This window comes from Pan troglodytes, chromosome 9 (genome assembly GCF_028858775.2).
Source record: "Pan troglodytes isolate AG18354 chromosome 9, NHGRI_mPanTro3-v2.0_pri, whole genome shotgun sequence".
Taxonomy (NCBI): domain Eukaryota; kingdom Metazoa; phylum Chordata; class Mammalia; order Primates; family Hominidae; genus Pan; species Pan troglodytes.
Window position 1 is genome coordinate 118,755,734 of NC_072407.2, and position 15,726 is coordinate 118,771,459.

Here is a 15,726-nt window from a genome sequence, read left to right on the forward strand (position 1 = left end):
CTTTTTGAGACAGAGTCTCGCTCTGTCGCCCAGGCTGGAGTGCAGTGGTGCGATCTCGGCTCACTGCAAGCTCTGCCTCCCGGGTTCATGTCATTCTCCTGCCTCAGCCTCCTGAGTAACTGGGACTAGAGGCACCTGCCACCATGCCTGGCTAATTTTTTGTATATTTAGTGGAGACAGGGTTTCACCGTGTTAGCCAGGATGGTCTCGATCTCCTGACCTCGTGATCCGCCCACCTTGGCCTCCCAAAGTGCTGGGATTACAGGCGTGAGCCACCGCTCCCGGCCCAAATCTCCCACTCTTAAACTTAAGCAACCAAGGATTACCAGTCATTTGAGGAAAGATTCTAACATGAAACATGAAAGATAGAGACCCAAAACAAACAAATATTTAAAAAGGAAGTTAGAGAAAATTGAGAATATGCAGAAAGAAGAACATTGAAAAATGCCATTAATAACATCAGAGAATGAAAAGATTACATTGATTAAACAAGAACAAGATAGTATAAAAAGACATTCACAGAATAACAATAATAAAAACTCTTAGAAATTAAAAAAAAAGATAGTAGAAATAAAAACTAAATAGAGAGTAAAGAAATAGTTCAGAAAGGGGGAGCATGTAGAGATTGAAGTAAGAACAAAGATAAGAAGATGAGAGGATCCACGCCGGGCGCAGTGGCTCCCGCCTGTAATCCCAGCACTTTGGGAGGCCAAGGCGGGTAGATCACCTGAGGTCAGAAGTTCAAGACCAGCCTGGTCCACATGGTGAAACCCCATCTCTACTAAATATACAAAAATTAGCCGGACGTGGTGGCAGTCGCCTGTAATCCCAGCTACTCAGGAGGCTGAGGCAGAAGAATTGCTTGAACCCGGGAGGCAGAGGTTGCAGTGAGCCGAGATTGCGCCATTGAACTCCAGCCTGGGCAACAAGAGCAAAAACTTCATCTCAAAAACAAAAAAAGAAAAAGAAAAAAGAAAAAAAAGAAAATGAGAGGATCCGTCCAGGAAGGTCCTTTGATTGGAAGAGATAAAGTGGTACAATCACCTTGAAAAACAATTCAGCATTATCTGGAAAAGATATATATATTTATATATATATAATATATATATAAATATATATTATATATATTATACATATTTATATATTATATATATTTATATATAAATATATAATATAAATATATACTATATATTTATATATAAATATATTAATATATAAATATATTATATATATTTATATAATATATTATATATATTTTTATATAAATATAGATATAAATATAGATATAAATATACAAAAAATATATATCTCATACAACTCAGCGAAGATAAAAAGATTTGTTAAATTCATTCAGTCAACAAATATTTATTGAATACCTACTAAGTTCTAGTCATCATGCTAGGCACTGACTGTTCAAGAATAAACATAGACAAGACTTCTGCCCTTTCAGAAACCAGCCAAGATTCTTCAACCCAAGGCAGCTGTGAAGTATAACACATCTCTGGCTCAATTTTCTCCATATGGTTTGGGGTTCCATGAATGAGTCTGTGGGAAGATTTCCTGTACGTAGAATGCATGTATAAAGGAATAATTATTCTATGGTTCGAAAGAGAAATAAAAGTAAGATCAAAGTGTAGAAGCTATGTTAAGAAAGATTCCAGTTTAATGATTTTTGAAAGAGCAGTAAAAATAAGACCAAAATGTGGAAGCTGTATTGAGAAAGATCCAATTTAATTCTAATAATCTTTAACAGAATTGCCCAAAGATAGAATGAATTGTTTTGAGAGATGGTACAGTTAGCTGTCAGTGGGAGTGTTCAATACTAAGCAAGATTCACTCGCTCAACCATTGAGTGATGACCACATGCAGGCACTGTGCTAGGCTCTCTGTATTTTCAGTAAGCTATTGTTGTACAACAAAGCACCCTAAAATAGTGTCTTAGAACAACAGTAAATGTTTATGATCTCTCACAAAGTCTGTGGGTCAGCAGCTTGGCTGTGTGTTTCTGGTTCAGAGTCTGTCATGAGGTTGCATCTGAAGGCTTGGCTGAGGCTGGAGGATCTGTTTCCAAGTTGGATCACTTTACCTGTCTGGCAAGTTGGTGCTAGCTGTTCGGAAGGGGCTTCAGTTCCCCCCTGTGTTGACCTCTTCACAGGGCTGCTTGCACGTCCTCCCAACATGGCAGCTATCTTCCCTCAGAATGAGTGATCCGAGAGAAATCAAGGTAGGTGCCACAATGCCCTTTATGACCTAGACTTAGAAGTGAAATACCATGACATAGCCTATTGATCACACATCAGCCACCATTGTGAGGGCTAGCTACCACATCCTGCAATTACAATGATGAACAAACAAATGGTGTGCCTGAGCTCGAGGGCTGTTAGCCTAGAGTTAAGATCATTCGTTAAATGATATCAAAGGAATTAGGGCTGAGAGACAAGGTTGTTCCCTCCAACCCTAATGCCCTGTGATCTTATGATTCCAGGTCCTAGGTCTTTTGTTCCCATATCACTAATCCATTATCTCAGAACCAGCAGCTCACCAAACCCTCGCTCCTCAGATGTGGGCCATTCGGGGGTTTTTATTGTGCCCCTGCATTGTCAGCTACTTGTCATCACACAGCAAGATAGCATGACTCCACCCTGCACGCTCTCAGACAGGAGACAAGGGAGTGCCCAAATAACCCTAAGCTTGTTGTTTCTGTCCCCAGGACATACCTCGGCCTCCTCCTGGGAGCACAGGGCATACTATGATAACAGCAGGAGGACAGGGCATCCCCATGCAGGAGCTGCTTTTGATCCTGCCAGGACAATCCCTCAAGAGCAGCAAGGCCCTGTATGTACAGGAAGAGAGTGGCCCTCAGATCACTTCCCTTTGCCCTAATCAGGGCCACGTAGTACACCAGAGACCTCAGGGGTAGTGACCCTGGATGTTCTCAGGGGACTTCTGACCTTTGAACTTGGGGATGGGCATAGGAGTGTGGCTAGCATCTCAGCCTGGCCCAAACCAGTGCTGGTCAGCATGCCTTTGAGGCACTAACCCACGCCCACAGAGGAGTCATCTACTTCCAAGTCACCTGAGGAGCCAGTGGTGACCAGGGAGATTATGGCCTGAAATTGTGCTGGCTCTGGGGGACTGTTGGGTAAGCTAATGTGGGCTGGGCTGGAGTTCAAACACACCTCCCTGGTGCCCACGGGGACCTCCCAGCACACGCTTTCCTATGGGTCTCAATGATTCAGTCTTTCCTGGTGGCATAGACTGTAGCCTGGAGAAGCTCTGGGGAATATTTCTTTTCTTACTTATTTCTGGTTTTAAAAGTACTACTCTCAGGATGACTATTGTTAAAAACAAAATAAAACAAAACCAAAAAATAACAGAAAACAACAAGCGTTGGAAGAGGCTGTGAAGAAATTGGAACCCTGGGCGTCACCAGTGGGAATGTGAAATGGTGCCACTACTATAAAAAAACAGTTTGGCGGTTCCTCCAAAATTTAAATATAGAATTACCGTGTGACCCAGCAATTCCACTTCTGGATATTTGCTCAGAAGAATTGAGAGCAAGGACTGGAAAGATATGTGTACACCCACATTCATAGTGGCAGTTTTCACAATTGCTTAATGGATAGAGTTTTCTGTTTGGGGTGATGAAAAGATTTTCAGAAATAGTGGTGGCGGTGGTTGCACAACATTGTAAATGTAATTAATGCCACTGACTTGAACACCTATAAATAGTTTAAATGGTAAATTTTATGTTATAAAAGTAATACTAAAATGGTGGCGTTTTTTTCTTTTCTTCGTCTTTTTTTTTTTTTTTTTTTTTTTTTGAGACAGGGTCTTCCTCTGTTGCCCAGGCTGGAGTGCAGTGGCATGATCTCAACTCACCCCAGCCTCAACCTCCTGGGCTCAAGCAATCCTCCCACCTCAGTCTCTCGAGTAGCTTGGACCACAGGTGTGCACCACCACACTTGGCTAATTTTTGTATTTTTTGTAGAGACAAGGTTTCGCCATGTTGCCAGGCTGGTCTCGAACTCCTAGGCTCAAGCAATCCACCTGTCTCAGCCTCCCAAAGTGCTGGGATTACAGGTGTGAGCCACCACACCTGGCCTAAAATGGCATATTTTTTTCTTTCTCTTCTTTTTTTTTTTTGGAGACAGAGTCTCACTCTGTCACCCAGGCTGGCAGTGGCATGATCTCGGCTCACTGAAATCTCCATCTCCCGAGTTCAGGCAATTCTCCTGCCTCAGCCTCCCTAGTAGCTGAGATTGCAAGCACGCACCACAAAGCCCAGCCAATTTTTGTATTTTTAATAGAGGAGGGGGGTTCTCCATGTTGGCCAGGCTGGTCTTGAACTCCTGACCTCAAGTGATCCGCCCGCCTCAGCCTCCCAAAGCGCTGGTAAAAAAAAAAAAAAAAAAAAATCCCATTCCACCGCTTGCTAGGTAATGTACCTCACCATTCTGAAGTGCCTCTTCCTCATCTATTGTGTCTTTGATGTGATGGTCGATCATGAGAATTACATGAGTCAATATGGTAATATAAGGTGGTTTTTAAAAGCACCTCACACTACCAGCATTGCAGTCAGCAATGAATTGCCATCCTTGCATTGAAAAGCTCTACAACCGTTGCCACTGGGCATTTCTTATTGGCCATCATTTGTAGGGGGCTTTCACCTCCTCATGTATTCCCTGTTTTCCCTTCTGTGACCTCCCCTCCTTTCCTACTCTTCATTACCACCTCAAATGCCAGTGCAGGGAATGCACGGAACAATTGACTCCATCTCTCTGTCTTGTGGTCTCTTTCCAGCCAGTTCCTCTGGGTGTCCTCGTCAACAGCTAGCATGCACTGTCAATGACATTTTCTCTTTCAGAGATATTCTAGGTCTAACTGTTAAGCTAACAGGATTTTCACTTCCTTACACGTTCACATACAAATATGCACGTGTGTTCCTTGACCGGGTTGTAAAGTACATAATAGTTGAAACCTTGCTTTTTTTTTTTTCATAAAATATCTTGGACATCTTCCCATAAATAAACAGATTCCCCAAACCAAACCAGAGTGTTTTGCTTGAACTCAGGACCTCATGAGAGATCTGAGACCAGCTGTTAGAGAATCTCTGAGAAGGGCAGGTAGAGGCTGTTGCCCAGGTCCCCAATCAGCTCAACCGCTGGAGAGGAGCAGAGGACTGACTGGCCACAGGGGACTAAGTCCACATGCTAGCTCAGAACAGGAGGAAGGCTGCTTTCCTTGGAAGATGGGACCAACCCTAATGAGGACTAATAAGTGTACCTCAGACAAACCAATTGACCAACTGGAACAGGCCAGAGATGAGGGTGTGTCTTCCAAGGCCCAAAGCAAGATAAACATCCCTAAGAGGGAAGGGGTGTGTCAATCAAAGTGATGTGTGTGTTTGTTTGTTTGTTTTTGAGACAGAGTCTTGCTCTTTCACCCAGGCTGGAGTGCAATGGCGTGATCTCAGCTCACTGCAACCTCCACCTCCTGGGTTCAAGCAATTTTCCTGCCTCAGCCTCCTGAGTAGCTGGGATTACAGGCGTGTGCCACCACACCTAGTTAATTTTTGTATTTTTAGTAGAGACGGGGGTTTCACCATGTTGGCCAGGCTGGTCTCGAACTCCCTATCTCAGGTGATTCACCCACCTCAGTCTCCCAAAGTGCTGGGATTACAGGCGTGATCCATCACGCCTGGCCTCAATCAAGGTTTTTAATTGCTAGCCACAGAAACCTACTCTGGAAGACGTAATCAGAAGATGAACTTACTGACATATTTCCAGGAATTTCGAGGAAATGTCTAGGAAAGCTGGAGTACTTGGTTTGGAAAATAAACAAGAATAAGGGGAGCCGAGGGAGAAACATGGCCATGCTCATGCCACAGAACTAGAGTGATGGGGACGGCTGTGCTGTCACCACTGAGCCAGGATGGGGACAGCCCAGTTTGCCCACCAGCCACTGCCACGCCTTGTCCCTGGCCTGAGGCTCTAGCCTGGCCGCAAGCTGCCTGTTGCTGCCGCACTGTTCCTGCCCACCCCAGAAAAGATTCTCCACTGTCTCTGTTTCTTTACACCAGTCTGGGGCAATTACATCTGATTTGCTGAGCATAGGTCCCATGTCCCATGCTGGAGGTAAGGGAGGCTAGAAGGCAGGCGACTGGAGTTGTTAGTGTCTGTAATGGAGGCAGCCTCTGACTCCCACCAAAACTCATCAGCGAGACACTTTCGAAACAAAACAGGAGAGCTTCAGAGGCTGGGAAAGTGTCTTAGATCTTTTGGGCTACTATAACGAGACACCAAAAACTGGGTGGATTACAAACAACAGACATTTATTCCTCATAGTCCTGGAGGCTGGGAAGTCTAAGAGCAAGGCACTAGCATATCCTGTGTCTGGTGAGGGCCCACTTCCTGGTTCATAAATGGCACCTTCTCTCTGTGTCCTCGCATGTGGAAGGGGCAAGGGATTTCTGTGGGGCCTCTTTTATAAGGACACTAATCTCATTCCTGAGGGCTCCCCCTTCATGACCTGATCACCTCCCACCTCCCAAATGCCTTCTCTCCTAATGCCATCACCTTACAGATTAGAATTGCAACATAGGAATTTAGGGGGACACAAACATTCAGTTCACTGCAGCAGCCAAAAGCAAAGTTACTACCAAGAGACATCTGCCAGACCCAGGGGACTGATGAGACATCTTGGTACAAGAAAAAGAAGGCATTCCTCATCCAGGAGGACAAGGACTGTGGCAGGACCCTCAGAGACCTGCAGGATGGCTCTAAGGGTGGTGGGAGAGGTGCACGGGTCTAATCCAGGATTCATACATATATATATTCATATATATATTCATATATATATATGAATATATCTATATGAATATCTATATATGAATATCTATATGAATATATGAATATATATGAATATATGGATATATATGAATATCTATATGAGTATATATGAATATATATGATTATATATGAATATATATGATTATATATGAATATATATGAATATATATAGGAATATATATGAATATATATATGAATATATAGGAATATATAGGAATATATATAGGAATATATATAGGAATATATATAGGAATATATATTTATTAATATATATATATATTTTTTTTTTGAGACAGAGTTTCACTCTTTTTGCCCAGGCTGGAGTGGTGCAATGGCGTGATCTTGGCTCACTGCAACCTCCGCCTCCTGGGTTCAAGCGATTCTCCTGCCTCAGCCTCCCAAGTAGCTGGGATTACAGGAGCCCGCCACCACGCCCGGCTAATTTTTTGTATTTTTAGTAGAGACGGAGTTTCACCATATTGGCCAGGAAGGTCTTGATCTCTTCACCTCATGATCCGCCTGCCTCAGCCTCCCAAAGTGCTGGGATTACAGGCATGAGCCACCGCACCCGGCCCAGGGTTCATATTAAGAACCAAGTTCTGGGAGACACTGAGGCCCCCAGGGGTTCTGGAGTCAGCGCTAAACCAAGCAGCCCTCAGGTGAGGTCTGAGAGCATCTCAGACGCTTCCAGACCCTCTTGGAACCCTGCCCACCCTGCATCTCACTTCCTTTTGGTGCCTCGTTGCTCTGTTTGGCCTCATTGGCCCTTTCCTAAAGCCATCCAGTAAACCTCCAGGTGCCTGGTGGGTTTGTCAAGGTGTTTCCCCATAGGTTCCTGTGCTTCTAGTGGGGGTAGGTATCAAAGTGGCCGCAGCAGCCTTACTGGCCTGGTATGCAGGAGCGAGAGCAGCTGGGGCAGGGGAGACCTGGGGGTCTACCCTTGGCCAGCTGTGGCGGTCTCATTAATAGAGTGTGGCCTGGAGGTGAGCAGGATGAGGAAGTTGCATTTACTGCAGCACCAGCTATTGCACGGTTATTCTGTGCCTGATGTTAAGTGCTTGACTCCGTTGCTCCATCAAACCTTCAGCACAACTCCTCTCTAAGCAGAGGATTGTCATTACCCATGTCTCCCAAAACAAGCTCAATTATTTGCCCCACATCACCCAGTAGTCGGTCAAAAAGCCAGGATTCAAACCTAGGCTTGTCTGATTCCCAAGCATACATCCCTCCCACCAGGCCAGCACCAGGGGCCAGAGGGGTATAGGCCTGGGCCAGACCATGCTGGGGGCCACTACCCTGAGGGCACCTTGAGAGGGAAGGAGGAGGCCCCAGGACACCCTCCAAGGGGACTTCCCCCTCCTCCTTAGCATGTTCCAGGCCTCTTCCAGGAAAGCCCTGAAGGGCCTGCATCCCCCTGTGGAGAGGAAAGGGAGGTGGCTAGACTCGCAGGGCTGGGGTCCACAGGTAACAGTTAGGCTGTGGAGTCGTTTGAGACAAACGCTTGAACTGGCTCTTTCCTTGTGAGGTTTTCGAGTCTCTAAGGGTGGGGTGAGAGACCACTCCAAGGCTGCAGCTGCCCACAGCTGGCTGTGCTGATGAGACTGCTCAGGCCTCCTGACTCTCTGCCCCTAACCCCAGTAGCTGCAAACTCAGCCCCAAACTGGCAGGCCACCTGGCAGGAGGCCCCTGGACAGAGCAGACCAGGGCCCTGCACCCTCCAGCACCTGCTCTGCCCCTCCTCCCCAGACTCGTCTCGGTCCCCAAGTCTCAATCCCCAATTCTGGATGGAGACCACAGGTTTAGCAGTCAAGAAAGTTCTGAAATAAGCATGAATCGCTTTCATAATGGAACTGGGGTGGGGTGGGTTAAATGACACTACATGAATAAGTTAAAGGCACTAAGATCTCATGCAAGGAGGAATCATCCCCCCCCCCCTCAGTGTACTGTGAGCCCCCCAGGGCCAGGGACCCTGTTCTGCTCACCTCCAGGTGTCCCCCTCAGTGTGAGGCAGAGTCGGGCACACGGCTGCACAAAAGCTGTTTGCTGGTTGTCCGGTGCCTAGAATAATGACTGGCGCATCGGCGGCATTCAATGCATATTTGTTGGCTAAATGAATATAAGTAGGTTGCATATTTTGTCTTGGGATAATGTGTGACATCTTTTTCTGCCTCCCCTTAGAGGACTCCCCATGTACTCGCCTCCAGTCCACCGGGCCCTTACCTCTCCTGCAGTCTCATCTCCCCAATCCTGGGTGTCTCCTGCCAGGCCGCTGCTAAGCTCTGCCCAGTCATGGTTACCTCCCCACCTCCCCAGCTGCAAGGAGGATTCATCCGGCAACCAGTTGAGGCTAGATTCTCAGCAGCTTTATTGAATATTGAGAGGTGGTCTCACCTCCCACTGGACATGTGTCCTCAAGTTCATACCAGAACTTCTTTGGGACAGACAGACAGACAGGTGGCAGGGCAGGGCAGGTGTCCACGAGGGTGGGGCCAGTGCACCAGGGGCAGCTCAGCTCTCCAAAGGGGCCAGCATCTGCACCTGCTCCTGCTGCTGTTCCTGCTGTTGCTCCAGCTCGGGGAGGGAGAGGGTCTTGTCCTGGCTCTCTTTCTCCTTGAAGGTGCTGAAGAAGGAGTTGACCTTGTCCCTCAGGTCCTTCTCCAGGAAGCTCAAGTGGCCTTCCACGTCCCCCGCATGGGGGCCCAGCTTCTGCCTGAGCTGTTCCATCTGCTGCACCAGGGCTTTGTTGAAGTTTTCCCCGTAGGGCTCCACCCGGCGTCGGAACTCCTCCACCTGCTGGTCCAGGTGCCCACCCAGCTCTGCCAGTGACTTCTGCAGCCCCTCGGTGTTGCCCCTCAGGTTGCCACGCACGTCCTCGGCCAAGGGCGCCAGCCTCTGCCGCAGCTCCTCGGCACTGGCCGAGATCCTGGCCTTGAGCTCCTCGGCGTTCTTCTTCATCTGGAAGGCCAGGCCCTCAAGCTGGTGGTTGAGCTTCTCCTGCGTGTCCTGAGCATAGGGAGCCAGGCTGCGGCGCAGCTCCTCCACGGTCTGGTCAATCTTGACTTTGAATTCGTCGGCGTAGGGCGTAAGGCGTCCCTTGAGCTCCTCCACGTTCTGGTCGATCTTGGCCTTGAGCTCGTCGGCGTGGGGCCTCAGCGAGGCCTGCAGGCTGTCGGCGTTCTCCCGCAGCACTCTCTCCATGCGCTCTGCGTAGGGGGTCAGCTGGCGCCGCAGCTGCTCGGCCTGCGTGTTGACCTGGGTGCGCAGCTGGTCCGCGTAGGGCTCCAGGCGCTGCTGAAGCTCTCGCACGTTGTCCCCGATCTTCTGGCTCACCTCATTGGCATGGGGCAGCAGCCGGGCCCTCAGCTCCTCCAGCTCCTTCCGAATCTCCTCCTTCAGTTTCTCTGAGTCCTTGGCCAGGCGTTCATGCAGCTCGGTGGCAAAGGGCACCAGCTTCTTCTGCAGGTCACCTGCGTAAGTGTTCACTTCTCCAAGTTTGTCCTGGAAGAGGGCACTGTGGGGAAGGGCACAAGGAGGCCACGTTACACTTGGCATTTACATGGCAAGACTTTGTCTGCTTGTATACCACTCGCCTTATGCACACTTGCTAGGACAGGTGAGTGCTCAGGGGTACCGAGTTCACCCTCCCTATGGTGGTTCAGATTGGAGAGGATGGGTGTCACAGACTAAGTTATGATGCTGAATTTCTATCTCGGGATCTCCCACAGAGTTTGTCTCAGAATCTACCCACCATATCACCTCCAGCAGTTTGCTTTCCCCTCCTTGTCTGCAGAGGGTGGGACTTTGAGGTCCTTCCCAGCGGGAGTGTTCTGGGCCATAGGATCACGTTGTGTAACACAATGTTGTCTTCTTGACCTCTGCTGGGGTCTTCCAGTGGCACAAGGTGCTGCTTTCCTTGCCTGTGCCCAGGGGCCTCCCAAATATTCCCACCTCCCTCCCCTTGATTCCACTGGGGCCTGTCTTTCTGAAACGTATTAGAAATCAGCTCACATGACATTTTCCTCCCTCCCTCTCTTCCATGAGCCTGAATGATAGGATGTGGCCATTTTTCAAACTCTAGAACGTCAAAGCAAAAGGACATGGCAGGGATTATTCGGTCCAAATTTCCGGTTTACATATGTGGATCCTAGGTTCAGAGGCCCGGCCAGTTAGTGGCAGGGCAGTGGGTATCCTAAGCTCAGGGCTCCTGTCTCTAAGCTCAACCCTTGCCAATGCATTGCATGGCCTTTAAGAATTCCCCGTCACCACCGCACACTGTAGTCCCTCTTACTTGAGTTGCTGGGTGAGTTCAGATTTCTGGAGATGTTCCACGGCCTCCTTGGCATTGTTGCTCAGCTGGCTGAAGTAGTCCCACATCACCGTGGCCACCTGGTCAGCACTGACCTCAGCCCTGGCTCCTGGGTGGTAACAGGGAGCAATTCATGAGGCCCCGTCTCCTTTGTGGCCCCTCTGCTCCAGCTCTGAGCTGCAGACTGGATGATGGTGGGGGTGCCTCAACCTGCCATTTTCCCTGTCTGAGCTTAGCTTTTTGGAAGCCACAGGGATATATGAAACTGGTATGGCACCAATGCCAATGGGCCCACCACTGGGACTGGGCCAGCTCTCCTGTGAGCCACTTGGCAGCCAGGCAGACCTCATGTCCAGCTGGGGGCTGATGGGCACTCAGAAGTGTCCTTTTGCTTTGGCCCAGCCTCCATCCTGCACTACTCAGAGCAGCAGCCCAGGAGTGCCATCCAAAGACAGCTTCTACTCACCGGTGACAGCCACCAGGGCCAGGGTCAGGACCACGGCCTTCAGGAACATCCTGAGCTGCTTGCTGGGCTGGAGGAGTTTCTTGCCACACTGGATCCTCCCTACAATCAGGGGAGCTGACAGAGAGGTCCTCAGGAGAGCTCACCTGCGCTGCTGTGGGAACTGACTGAAGCTCAGAGCCAGCCAGACATTTAAACTCTCTCCCTATCACCACCCCCCGGCTGCCCTCCCCGCCTCCTTCCTCAGTGTGACTCCACGCTGGAAGGTGACACATTCCCAAGAGGCCTCTTGGACTTTTGTGACCCTGAGACTACGTGGAAGCTGACAGCAGACCAGGGCTTAGGCGATAGTTAGAAGTGGTGGCTGTTCCGTGCGTGGGCACCCCCACCCCCACCCCACCAACCTCAGCATGGAAGGGAGGAGGGGAACGGAAAACAGTAGGAGAAACACCTCAGGGAGCCCATGAGCCCGGGACTGATGCCTCGAGGCCCTGCTGGCTGCTCTGGGTTTGTGCCGGGCTCATGGGGGGCAAAGTCCACATCTCCTCTGTCTACCCCAGTGAAGACAGGTCCCCCCAGTCTCCACATCCGCCACTAACGCTGACTCCATCTCAGAGCACCAGACACTGGAGTGGGACCATCCAGGACTGCAGACAGCATAGTGAGCTAAAATCTAGGTCTCTTGTCAAGGTACACCCAAGAGGAGGGGGCCCTGGAGAGCCTTTGGGCAGATGGGTGTGGGAGACAGGGCCTTGTCCTGAAAGGGTTAATTGTAGAGTGCTTCATGTCCCACTCCCATGCTGTGCCTCCTTGGTCTAGTTATTCAAAGCCCTGAGCTTCAGTTTCTCCTCTGAACAATGGGATGGTTCAGTACATTAAAGAAGACATTGCTTGCGAAGTGGGTAGTACGGTCATCTCTCAGTGTCCATGGGAAATTGATTCCAGGACCCTCTGCAGATACCAAAATCCATGGATGTTCAAGTCCTTGATATAAAATGGCATAGTATTTGCATATAACCTAAGCACAGCCTCCCACATACTTTAAATCTCTAGATTACTTATAATACCTAATACGACGGAAATGCTGTGTGAATGGTTGTTATACTGTATTGTTTAGGAGATAATCACCAAAAAAGTCTGTATATGTTTAGTACAGGTGCAATTTTTTTTTTTTGAGATGGAGTCTTGCTCTGTCACCGAGGCTGGAGTGCAGTGGCACGATCTCGGCTCACTGCAAGCTCTGCCTCCCGGGTTCACGCCATTCTCCTGCATCAGCCTCCCGAGTAGCTGGGACCATAGGCGCCCGCCACCACGCCCAGCTAATTTTTTTTTTTTTTGGTATTTTTAGTAGAGATGGAGTTTCACCGTGTTAGCCAGGATGGTCTCAATCTCCTGACCTCGTGATCTGCCCGCCTTGGCCTCCCAAAGTGCTGAGATTACAGGCATGAGCCACTGCGCCCGGCCTAAAAAATTATTTTCAATCCAAGGTTGGTTGAATCCATGGACACAGAAACCAAGGATACAGAGGGCTGCCTATAGAGCTCCTGGCACAGAGTAAGCTCTGAAAAATAGTTGCTGTTATTATAATAATCATACTGTATAATAATCATACTGTGTTCCTGATTTGGAGCAAAGCAGGGAGGGTAGCAGAGTGCTCCCTCCTCTAGTGAGAGTGGCAGAGTGAGACTCAGCCCTCTGAGGGGCGCCAGGTGGGCCAGAGGCAGGGTGATGGGTGGGACCAGCCTGAGGCCTGACTCCTGCCCTTCTTGCCCCCCAGCCACACTCCCTGGGCAGGAGCAGCTGGCTTGAGCAGAATCTTGGGACCTGAGGCTCTCAGGGAACCTCCCATTGGGGGATGGAGGGCAATGGTTGTGGTGCCCAGGAGGTCTTCTACTTAGATGTCTATTGGATCTCTAAATGAGGCTGCATGCATAATCACACACAAACATCCACTGAGAAGGTGACACACCACGTCAGCATGGGTCCCTCTGCCGGACCACACCACTCCTAGTGACTATGAGGTGACATCCAGCACGTTGCACTATTGGCTCCTGTCGGTGAGTGCAGTGCCTGACAACAGTGAGCTACATTTATTTGTAAAAATGAACGCCATCAGAGTAGACCACAATTGTACTAACTCTAATTTGCTTTGTGTTCATTTTTTCAGTTTCCAGAAGTGGCTTAATGTTTCCTAGGGTCAAAGGCAGTCAAATGACCTCCTGACTCTGGCACCCCTTCTGCTGGGTCCCCACTGCCCTGTAGTGGTCCCCACGCTACCATGCTGCCTCCTTTTTGATGCAGCCTGTGCCATCTCTCCGTGATTGTTGGGGTCAGATGCTGGAGTCCACTCCTTGGCTTGGCATCCAGGCTCCAACACGTACTGCCTGTGTGTCCTTGGGCAAGTCTCATAACCTCTCTGAGCCTCAGTTACCTTGGTGAGACCCTCCTAGGCTGTGAGGATTCACTGAGATGATCTTATAGTGCTTGCAACAATGTCTGGCACATAGTAAAAGTGATCACTAAATGTTAGCCACGTCTTACCCCTGCAAGGCTCACCTCCCTGGAACCCATCGGTCCCAAACCTGCTCGTGAATCAGGCACAGTCCAACTTGCAGCGGGAGCAAAGGTCAGTACTCAGTGCTCCTGTCCCTTCCCCAGGCCAGAGGGGAGGAGGAGACTGAGTCACGAACGACACCTCAGCCGCAGTTTGACCTCCGGGACTTACAGTCCTAGCAGCAGGTGCCACTAGCATGTGAGAGGTCCAGAGGCGCTTCTGTCTCGCCCGCCCGCCTGGGTGCACCCATGCTGGGAGCGCCTGCACCATTTGAGCATGTCCGAGAGCATCCACCAGAGTGTGTGTGGATTCACAGAAGTATGCAAATCACTAAGAACCAAGGGACTGGCACAGCCCATGCGTGCACCCACGCTCGCGAGGGGACCTGCTGCCTTTCAACGTGGCGGGGACGTGACCTGTTAATGAATGTATTTACTTCCCAAAGTCTGAGGGTATGTTTTGCATCAATCTGTAGATGGATTTGTTTTGGGGAGCAGGGAGAGAATGAGAGCCCCCTGTGCTCAGTCTTAGAGGGTGCAAGTAGCTGATGGGAAGAGCAGACTGCCTTCCAGCCAGGCCTTGTCCTGTGAGTCAGGGACGTCCACCTTAGTGGGCATGAAAGGCCTGTGTGATCTCGAGGGAGACATCGCCTCTCCAAGCCTCTCCTTATCTGTGCAACAGGCAGACTTAATGATTGGTGAGGCAATGAGGCTGATAGCTCAGCATTAGCTACAGCCACCCCTCCTGGCCAACCACACAGGGATCAAACCAGGGGTCAGTCCAGAGGTCAGAGTCAGGAGCAGACAACTCAGATCCAGCCAGGGACAGGCAGGTCACACGGACATGTGCCTCACGTATGCTTCAAGGGGCCCTCCCCCGGGCAGAACTAAAGGACAGCTCCTGTTGCCATAGGAGAGATCTGGGTGAGATACTAGGAGGAACTTCCAGCATGATGATGTGTGATGAACAAGGGCCTCTGGCCAACAGGTCTGAATCAGGGCTGCCCAGCCCAGCCTGGTGGGAAGGGCATGGAGCATGGGGGCTCATGTACTAAACCTCACCTGGACACAAGGTGAAACAGCCCAACCCCAGAGGACCATTTTTGGCCCCGGATGGTCAAATCCCCTCTTCCTCCCATGTACCACTGGCTTCTCCCTGGAGCAGTCTTCATCCCAGGGGAGCCATGATGGGAGAGAGGGGCAGCTCAGGCTGGCCACCAAGAGACCCCCTGCCGGGGTGCAGGTTGGACTGTTGGTGAGGGGCCACAGTTATTGTCAGGTACCAAGCCCTTGGAAGGAGACAAGGTACCAGGCTTCCTGGAGGTGTGCTACATCCAGCTCAGCACCCTGCCAGGTCTCTCTACCCACATGTCCTGACCTCCCTGGGTCCGTTGCCATGCAGGAGAGAGAGGCCAGGCTCCTCCAGACCCTCTGCACAGATGGAAAGGCTTGGAGGGTCTGGGGCCACGGGACCCCGCCAGCCCATTCTAGCACGCCCAGGCCCATGGACCTTGTTGCCGGCCCCTGCCTGGATCTGGGTCCCCACTGTGCCT

General features: G+C 49.9%; 1 protein-coding gene and 1 long non-coding RNA gene across 2 annotated transcripts; both read right to left on the minus strand.

Annotated features, from left to right (window-relative positions):
- Window positions 1-1,349: 1,349 nt before the first annotated feature.
- Window positions 1,350-3,366, minus strand: LOC134807386 (uncharacterized). Its single transcript, XR_010147687.1, has 2 exons — window positions 2,087-3,366; window positions 1,350-1,560 (listed from the first exon to the last, which is right to left on the minus strand). It is a non-coding gene; the product is annotated as an uncharacterized LOC134807386 (long non-coding RNA).
- Window positions 3,367-9,192: 5,826 nt separating this feature from the next.
- On the minus strand, window positions 9,193-11,793 carry APOA4 (apolipoprotein A4). The gene is made up of 3 exons (XM_522192.8): window positions 11,624-11,793; window positions 11,140-11,266; window positions 9,193-10,362 (listed from the first exon to the last, which is right to left on the minus strand). Exons 1-3 carry the CDS (start codon window positions 11,670-11,672, stop codon window positions 9,360-9,362), a joined length of 1,179 nt encoding a protein of 392 aa, XP_522192.3. The 5' UTR covers window positions 11,673-11,793; the 3' UTR covers window positions 9,193-9,359.
- Window positions 11,794-15,726: the final 3,933 nt, after the last annotated feature.

What these genes read in the sequence shown, in the direction of transcription:
- APOA4 (XM_522192.8), bottom strand. Translation starts at nt 11,672, where the DNA reads ATGTTCCTGAAGGCCGTGGTCCTGACCCTGGCCCTGGTGGCTGTCACC. An exon ending in GGCCCTGGTGGCTGTCACCG is followed by an intron (nt 11,267 to 11,623) that starts GTGAGTAGAAGC and finishes GTTACCACCCAG; the next exon opens with GAGCCAGGGCTGAGGTCAGT. An exon ending in GAACTCACCCAGCAACTCAA is followed by an intron (nt 10,363 to 11,139) that starts GTAAGAGGGACT and finishes CCTTCCCCACAG; the next exon opens with TGCCCTCTTCCAGGACAAAC.